Here is a 9440-nt window from a genome sequence, read left to right on the forward strand (position 1 = left end):
TATCGCATGGCGTTTAGTGTATACTTCCGCTTTTGTTTCAGTTTCATTTTCTGCAGTACAATATAGCTGCAGAATAATGGATGTTCTCGTGCACGAGCTTTATTGTAAAAACGAAGTGGACATATCTACTTCCTCCTGGAGAGCTTAAGATGCCCCTCTTCCGGTTAACCCAATTCAAAGAGGGGCATTGGAGATTCCGGTGAATAATTTGTTATTGTGTAACCGGGGCTGAGTGTGGTAAGTTTTGAGGGTTTAGGGTTTAGGAGTGTAAATATCGTTTAGGCTGCCGAAAGAGCTTTGAGATCCTTGGCATCGTAATTTAATAAAGTAGCATTGAACAAATTTGTAAAAGGATGTTAACTTGTTACTTTGTTGGCAAATGGATGCTTACAGGTTTGTTTGAAACTATTTTAAAATGATTGGATGTTTTTTTAGAGAAAATGTTTTTGATTTCCAAAAGCACTTAAAGTGCTTTTTACAAGAAGCACTTGTTTTGTGCTTCTTGCATGAAGTAATAAACTACTTTTTCAGGATTCACTTGCCATTGTATTAAGGATTGGTTTCAAAAGCATTTTCACTAAAAACGTTTTTAATTATTTTAAAAACACTTCTAAACCAGCACCACTTCAACCATCGAAATTAGTGTCCTCCCATATTTGAACAAAAAAAAAAAAAAAAAGAGGAATTCTTTGGACGGGACTGACACCAATGCTATATGTGTTCTAGCCGTTAGATTTGATTTCCATAATTGTTAAGATCTTTTATTTCAATCTCATTCACTCATTATCCGTATGGTTTAATGTTACATAATATTGAAATTTTTTTTTTTTTTTTGGACAAGTCGAGCTATTTTTTGCGGTGGGGCGCAGTTGGGATATATAGCCTTGATTCAACAGTCAACGCGAAGAGTTAGGCTAGTGTGGGGGCCTTCAGTCTCAGTTTAGCATCTAGCACCTGCATTGTGAGTGTCGAAATGATAAGATACTCAATTTGTAAGCGTGGGTAGTTATAACTGGGAGTGCCAAAATCTTTAGAGGATGTTTGCTTTGGAAATATTTTTGCTCACCACTCTATTTATCATCGTTGGATGAATTAAAATTTCAAATTTGTGTAATAGATAAACACAAATCTTAAAATTTAAATTCTACCGCCACTTGAGGGTGACAAACTATGCAAAAATGCACCATGTTTGCTTTGGTGCAAAACGTGATGCTTGTGCTCTATTTGGTGACAAGACGTGATGAGAGAAAATACCATGCAAAGCTTGACCAATTGGGAAAGTGTTACCACATTCAAAGATTTGTCTAATAAAACCAAGGCATTCATCATCCATTATTATTACATTATTGTTAGAGAGAGAGAGAAACCCAACTACTTATGAAATATTTTGAACATTTTTTTGACCAATATGTTATAAGCGCTTTTGGTGTTCTAAAAGCATTTCATGACCTCACCTCACTATTTTCCAACTTAGTCATCTTCAACACTAGTAAAAATAATACCATTCTAATAATTAGTCATCAAGGATAGCTCTAAATGGTGAAGGAACATGACAGGATTCTTTCTGTGAAAATTTTAAGAATCAATTCAATCCAATCGTGCACCACACTGCTAGAAATCATTTTGAATTCTTTTATCCTTTCCACGTAGCAAGGCTCGATCCTCTAAGTAGAAAAGTACCCAACAGCCTCATGTAAGTGTTTATACGATCAAATTTGTCAACTTTTTCGATGTGGGATTCGGAACTTTGAAGTTTATCGGGTAGATATCGCATTTGGGCACTTGGGAGGGCAGAGGAACCCTCTGGTGTTTGCTGACGAGCTTGCTCACTTTGTCAACCTTCTCGTTGCACATCTAGCACAGCGCCGCCTCGTCAACGCAACAGAGGACGTTCGCCTCCACCGCCTCGCAAACGTTGCACGGAAATCTCCTTCAGACACCCCTACGCCTGCAAGTCCATCCCCAAGCGCAAGCTCCTATGATGGGAGGATTACGAGGATGTCTAGCGAGAGATTCATATCATGCACCACCTCTCCGAGCACCCCCACGTCGTCAGAATCCGCAGCATCTACGAGAACGCCACTGCCGTCCATTTGGTCATGGAGCTGTGTCACGACGGCGAGCTTTTCGTTAGGGGCTGTTTGCATTAAAATAAAAATATTGACTCTGGATCTTTTGATGATGTGAACGGTACGATGAATTGATCCCTAGGATCCTCGCAAAAAGGATTCGGAGAGGATCCTGGTCCGAAGGAATGGGCGAGAACTTGAACAAAATCCGAATTTAACTCCCTCTAAAGATGAAGTTACAACAGTGAATAGTACACTCAGATCAAATTTACATAAAAAATAAGAGCAATGAATTTCCAACTCGTAGCTGTCTCATTTCATTGATGATATTCTATGAACTTTCTATTGAAGCTAAAGCTAACAAGTGACCTTTCTGTATTCTGTTCCCATCAAAACTTGCCATTTGATTTTATTCCTCTAACCCTCGAGAATCTTGGACCGCGGGAAACAGAACCAGATACAAAAAAATAGATCAAGGAGAGATGTTTCCCAATTCCTATAAGCTATAACTCACTAACCTCACCTAGTCTGCAATTGTCGACCAACAAGTACATGGTCGAGTTCTTCTGCGATGGAAGAATTCTACAACAATCTCTCCTTGGTGACTGCAAAGGGAAGTTTCTTTCAGTTAGTAACGGAATAACGAAAAATATGAGGATTGTATTAGGAATCTAGGATCTGTGAGTGCAGTAAAATCAGTAACCCTAATTCATAATTCTGATTGCTGTATGCTTTTACGTGTTGTAAAAGAAACTATGCATTCAAATTACAAGTCAAATTTCATGTGCTGGAAACACCATACCTTTTCCCAACGAAGAGGATCCGGCCTTTTCAGTACTACGATGGAATCAACTTGTTCTGGTGAGGCCATTTTCCATCGGCAGTGAGGAACGGGAGATTTGTGACGAGTGTAGTAGCCAATGATTTTCTTTCTACCCTCATCATACCGAGTTGAGCTCAAGTAGAAAATGAAGGGTTTCTGGCATGGGTGCTTGGACACAGGCCTAGTGTTGAATGCATATGCTGTGTAATCAGCTCTTCTATACCAATTCAGAAAGGTTCTGGAGGGCGTCTCTAGTTCTCTCGGAGACATGATTCCCCTAACAATTTGAACTACATAGCCCCATGATACAGAGATGGACCAGTATCGATCTTTATCGTAGCAGATTGATTGCTGCATTATACTAGCTGAGTCGAGCTTGACAGACCGGGATAGATGATGAAGCGCTTTCACTCGACTCATGTGCGGGAAAACTGGTTCAACTACATCCAGGTGGTGAAGCGACACCAATGGAGTCACAGGATGTGCACTCAGAAGGCCTAGTAGGTCTCCATACACATCATACTGCACAAGCACAAGACACAGAGTTCATAGTTTGTATTTGGAAGTTATTTCATCAATTCTTGCGTACCAAGAAATGTAAAATGACACCTGAAAACTCCACCACATAAAATTTCAACTACGAAAAAGCCACGAAAATTGAAGCCAGAAAATGGCTGATGCACAATACTCAATAAGAAGGTAACTCACAAGTTCTAAATCACAAAATTCTGGTCACCAAATGAAGTGGCAGATGACACAGTCGTAAATAAACAAATGAAAATTTCCACTTCATTCGGATCCAATCAAAATACTCAGAAAAAATGGAAAAGAAACAGAAAATCTACCAATTTTCAAACATTTTCATCTTTTGTTTCCCTCATACCTGATGAAATCCAGTTTCCTTGGTAAGTGGCACGCCTAGCTCAGCCATGCAAGCCTGCATTCGATCATCACTGCCGTATAATCCAGGATAGCGCTGAATGCACCGGTCCTGCATCTTTTCCAATTCCACTGCCAAAGGATAACTTATAGCAAAACCTCCTCCGCCATACGCCATAGAATACGAGAAAAATATGTTCTGAATATGACTCTCTGACGAGCTTCCCACATAATAAAATTGCGTGTGGTCATACTTGTTAAGAATCCTCACCACATTTTCCACCATAAAAACCGTGTCATCGTCCCCCATCACAAACCATCTCACATCCTTCACTCCGAGCCTCAGTGTCTCCGAAACCACCCTTGAAATCCTCAACGCAGATCGCTGTCCCTGGCGATTTGTATATTTAAATCCTCTGGTGTCACCTGAAATCCGAATCTCGGGTAGTCCCTCATTTCTTCTAGTCCTCACCTTTTTGTCCAACCAAACTACCCCTCTAGTTTCCTTAGGCCTCCACCAAACTTTGATGTATTCCTTTCTCTTCTCCCACAAATTCGACGAAGCAGCTATCCCGAACATAATGTGTTTAAGCTCTGTGTCGAATCTCTGAGGTTTTTGATAAAGTACCGGCACTTGTGGGGATTCTTCGTCGTCTTCTTTGTCGTCCTCCCCGAGTTTGAGATCAGCTGAAGTAGTGACATTGGAGAGGGTTTCCAGATGGCGTTCGGTCGAGGGATCTAAAGTGGTGGTTGGACAATCTTGGCGGTCGTAGAGAAGGCTGTTGGAATAGTAGAGGAGATAGAGAACAGAAATGGTGAGAAAAACCCAGGTGAGGGTGGCTCTTAAGCCTATCATTGGCGGAGCCACTAGTGCAGGTGATGATTTCTTTTCGGAGTCTTGGAGTTTGTGGTTGCTGTTGGTGCTGCTACCTCCCATTTCTGTTGAGTTTGGCTTCGAGAAAGGAGGTGGCAGAAAGATGGTTTCCTTGCAAAATTGTTCGGATCAGAGAGAGAGATGTGTTGTGTCCTAAAGTTTGTTATGGAATGAACGAAGTCGACTGCGAGGAAGTTGGAAGTTAATTGACCTTTCTGCCTAAATGACACATTTTGATCATGTCTAAATTGCTTGGAGGAGGAGAAATTGTATGGTTTGGGGGAAAGCAGGCAGTTTTTATGACAAATATTCATGCTCACCAACCTCTTTCTCATGAAGATTTTGGTTTCCCTTCAAGATTTGTAACCGAAAAGAAAAAACATTGATCTTATAATTAGCATGTGGAACAATTGAATGTGAGGCAAGAGATTTATACAAGAAGCTGGGGAAAAATTTGGGCGTGTCTTGTTACATGGCAGGTTGAGTGACAAATATTGTTTGGTTAAAACATGTCACGTGTTAAAAAGTATTTGTAACTCATGGACGAAATCGGACCTATCACTTAGCATGCTACGTGAAAATGCACTCTTCACTCGAGTTTGCCTTCCATAGAATTGTGTATATATGTGTGTGTGTGTTTTTTTTTCGTTTTAAGTTTTGGTGCAAGGAGGTACTTTCTTGAGTCTCAACATAGAAAGTTGTTATTCACACTCATATAGTTTTCAATGGTGAGTGTAAGATACTATCTTTGAGTGTCAACACCAATTCGCGGTGGCATAATAGTTAGACAAGATTAAAAAATCATGATAAATTGGTTCAACTAGTCACCTAACCATGGGCGGAGCCAATCAATGACCAAAGTGGTTCCAGGCCCATCCTGACCACTGTATAAGAAATTTCTAATGGCCTCAAGCTTAAAGAAGTAGAACCGTGAGACATGAGGAGAAAAAAAAAAAAAATTGTCCTCGTGAAAATGTTAACTTGAATGACATCGTGCCTTATATTTTTCTTACAGTTTTGTTATTTTGTGTTTGTGGTTTAGTGAAATTCAAGGATGGGGTTTTAAAATCGACTAGTTAAAGTTATTTCTAAAGCAACTTAATCAACTATTATTTGCAACCCTCCTCTCCTCTTTGCCCTCCTTTTTTTTTTTTTTTTTGTCAAATGATTCAAATTAGATTTCTTTGTATTTTCTTCCTATATTTTGTACCTCCCACTTAGTTGTATTATACACTTCTTTTGATTCTCTCTTTTGTATTATACACTACACCTAACGATGCTTCTAATTAGCAAAGTTGTTAGACCAACAACGACCATGCCATGTTAAAAGATTGAAAACCGGCTTGGTGCGTTGTTTCAGCTGTACTCATCAAAATCTAGCGGTTGGGCAATGGAATTTGGTGTAGACTCCATCATCTATATATTAAATTGTTTGTTTGGTGCCAAATTCGACTGTTGCCTCACAACATAATTATAAAAAAAAGAAGGCAAATAAAAATGAATAAATGAATGATCCTGCGGCAGAACATTATCACACAATTGAATGTTAGCAACTGCAGCTCCAAACCATGACATTGCTCAACCAGTTATCACAATATGCTAAAAGTTTGGCTCCCAACCAATAGGCAACAGTGAGAATTAATCAAATGGAGCACAAATAACATCCATGGTTTTCCAAGGCGAAGCAGCTTCAAAGCTCATGAGTAGGTTCTGTTTCGACATTCAAATACGCAAATTGACTTCATAGTGCTTATTCTATCAACGGCAACAAAGCGGGATCTACTTTATCTTTAGACAATAACTCAAGAACCAATTCGGCTGTTGATGCATCTGCAGAAAAACCATTCTCCACCATTTGTTGAATAAGTCCCATCGCCCTTGATGTCTCATTGTTATTAAAAAGCCCTCGGATAATTGTGTTATAAGTGCAACCATTTGGCGAACAGCCTCTCTCTTTCATTTCTATAAGTAAATTTTCCGCTTCATCTATTAGACCTGCATTACAAAGTCCACTAATCATTATGGTAAACGTCTTGACATTAGGCTGAAGTCCTTTTGATGATAAACCGCTAAAGAGATCCTTTGCGCATTCAACTTTTCCTCTTATGCACAAACCTTCGATAAGAATACTGTAAACCACAATATTTGGATCCAATTTCTTGCCTTTCATCTCTTCAAACAATTCAATTGCCTTAGACAATTGTTGGTTTTTACACAGACCATCCATTAATATAGCATAAGTTTGGACATCTGGAAGAAGGCCACAAGCTTGCATCTTGGAAAACAGCTTTTGTGCATCGCGTATTCTGCCTTGCTTGCAGAAACCATCTATTAGTGTGCTATAAGTAACAGCATCTGGAACCAGTCCTCCACCAGACATTTCCTTAAAAAGCAGCATTGCCTCATCTATACTTCTATGCTTACAATAGCCATTTATCAATATGCTATAACTATAAGCATCAACTATGGAACCCTTGCTAAGCATTAGATCAAAGACTTCCTTTGCCTCACTCATTTCTCCTCGCAAGCAATAACCATCCATGAGTGAACTGTAAGTAACCACGTCAGGTTCAATACCTCTTTCGGTCATCATTTTGACCATTCCTTTTGCTTTCCCAACCAAGCCCTCCTTACAAAGGGTGTCTACCAAGACATTGAAGGTCAGCAGATTTGGAAAGATACCTTTGCTCACCATTTCATTAAACAGTCTCGCAGCTTCCTTCCACTCCCCTAATTTGCATACTCCATGAATCAAAGAAGTATAGGTAATGACGTTGGGGTCAATACCTTTACTCATCATTTCAGAGAAAAGGTTCATCGCATCAACAACCGTAGTGTCCTTACAAAGACCGTCGATGATCGTGCTATAGACAACTATGTCAGGCTTGCAACCTGCTTCTTCCATTTTCCTAAGTAGTTGAATAGCTTCAGCGTTGTTACCTTTCATGCAAAGGCCCTTTACTAGTGTGCCGAAAGTAACCACATTGGGCTTACAAGTACCACTCTCCATCATTTTATTCAGAATCCCGACGGCTTCAGCCTCTCTATTCTGAAGAAGGAATCCGTTGATTAGAGTGTTGAAGGTCGTGACATCAGGTTCAAAACCAAGTTTGAAGAATTTTCCCAAGACAGACAAACCAAACCCCATTTGGTTCAAATGAGAAAAGCAATTAATGATAATGTTTAGAGTGTAAACACTAGGACCAATTCTCGACAGACCCAATCGGTCATTCAGCACGATGACTGTCGAATAATGTTTCAATTTGGCGACTTGACTCAAGACTTGAGTGAAACGGACAACGGAAGGCAGAGGACGCAGTTGAAGCATTTCGTCGAACACATGGAGTGCATCCTCAAGATTAGTTACTTTCACAAGGAGTTGCAATTGGGTGTTTTTAGATTTGATCGATTCAGAAGGTCGAGAGCGAGACGGAAAAAGAGTAGAGTTATGAAGAAGACAAGGCACAGGCGGCGTACCTCTCAATTTCACTCTCTGTCTGCTGCCGACGCCATAACCAACCTTCAAACAAGAAGCAATCGTGATCGTCCGCATCACCTTCATCATGTCTGTCTCTGAGTGTGTGAGTCTCAAACCTCCGACCGGATTCGTCGATCTTACGTCTGCATTTTGCCATTTCTATTTTGCAGAACTAGTTACTGATTTTATCAGTTTCAACAAAAAAAATAATAAATAATACAAAAAAAAAAAAAAAAAAACTTATCTTTTTTTATTTTTTTATTTTTTTATTTTTTTATTGTTTTCTTTTCATAAATATTACTAGCCTGACAATTTGATGATTTGATCTTTTACATATCATTCTTTACATGTAAGTTTTATGGTTAATTTTGTGTAAAATATTCTTTTATTTAAAAAAATTAAAGGAAGAAAAACTACAACGTAGTGGGTAGTTTTGTTCTGTTAATTTGGAATTTTATTGTAATTAAATTGTTTTATTTTAAAATTTTAATCAGACTTGGTAATTTTGGATTATCGACGTTTCACCGTTTTTAATATATTTTAATCAGACACGGTAATTTTGACTTTGTATATAGACTAGTGGCAATTTTCTTATTATTTTCTTTGATAAATTTAATATATTATTATTGTATTTACCATATAATATTTGAAAAGTTTGAGCCACAAAAATATAATAGGCCATGACCCAAGAATTCCATCCAATTTTGTAACTCCAAAAGCTAAAGGAAACTGTTGTTATTAGTACTCTAAAAATCTCATTTTATACTTCTCAAAAGTGTATTTGTTTTTTCTAATTATAGAAAGTGTTAAATAAGATTTTTAGAGTGCTAATAACAATTCCCAAACTAAATTGGGTTTTATATTTTAAAAACTCCAATTTTGTAAGGTTACATTTTACTCATTAGGTTTGAGTGTAATTGTCACATCCCGACTCGAGCCCCACCACATCTTGGGCTCAACTTCACCACAGCACGATATTGTCCACTTTGGACCCCGACCATGCCCTCATGGTTTTGTTTCTAGGAACTCACTCGAGCAGAACTTCTTAGTGGGTCACCTATCCTGAGATTGCTCTCGTGTGAACTCGCTTAACTTCAGAGTTCCTACGGAACTCGAAGCTAGTGAGCTCCTAAAAGACCTCGTGCTAGGTAGAGATAGGAATATACATATAAGGCTGACATGATCCACTTCCCTGGCAATGTGGGATGTTACAATCCACCCCCCTTAGGGGCCCGACGTCCTCGTTGGCACACTTCTGTCCAGGGATTGGCTCTGATACCAAATTGACACATCCCGACTCGGGCCCCCACCACATCT

The 9440-nt window shown here is 39.1% G+C and overlaps 2 protein-coding genes across 2 annotated transcripts; both read right to left on the reverse strand.

The window, feature by feature from the left end:
- Window positions 1-2294: 2294 nt before the first annotated feature.
- Window positions 2295-4880, reverse strand: LOC137714287 (transferring glycosyl group transferase (DUF604)). Its single transcript, XM_068453531.2, has 3 exons — window positions 3776-4880; window positions 2872-3414; window positions 2295-2674 (listed from the first exon to the last, which is right to left on the reverse strand). The coding sequence occupies exons 1-3, from the start codon at window positions 4706-4708 to the stop codon at window positions 2573-2575; spliced, it is 1578 nt and encodes a 525-aa protein (XP_068309632.2). The 5' UTR covers window positions 4709-4880; the 3' UTR covers window positions 2295-2572.
- Window positions 4881-6143: 1263 nt separating this feature from the next.
- On the reverse strand, window positions 6144-8307 carry LOC137716224 (uncharacterized). The gene is given in 2 exon segments (XM_068455650.2): window positions 6144-6397; window positions 6399-8307. Coding segments are annotated over 2 exon segments (1842 nt in total). The 5' UTR covers window positions 8211-8307; the 3' UTR covers window positions 6144-6367.
- Window positions 8308-9440: the final 1133 nt, after the last annotated feature.

Source organism: Pyrus communis, chromosome 3, assembly GCF_041283825.1.
Source record: "Pyrus communis isolate YQ-2024b chromosome 3, ASM4128382v1, whole genome shotgun sequence".
Lineage (NCBI taxonomy): Eukaryota > Viridiplantae > Streptophyta > Magnoliopsida > Rosales > Rosaceae > Pyrus > Pyrus communis.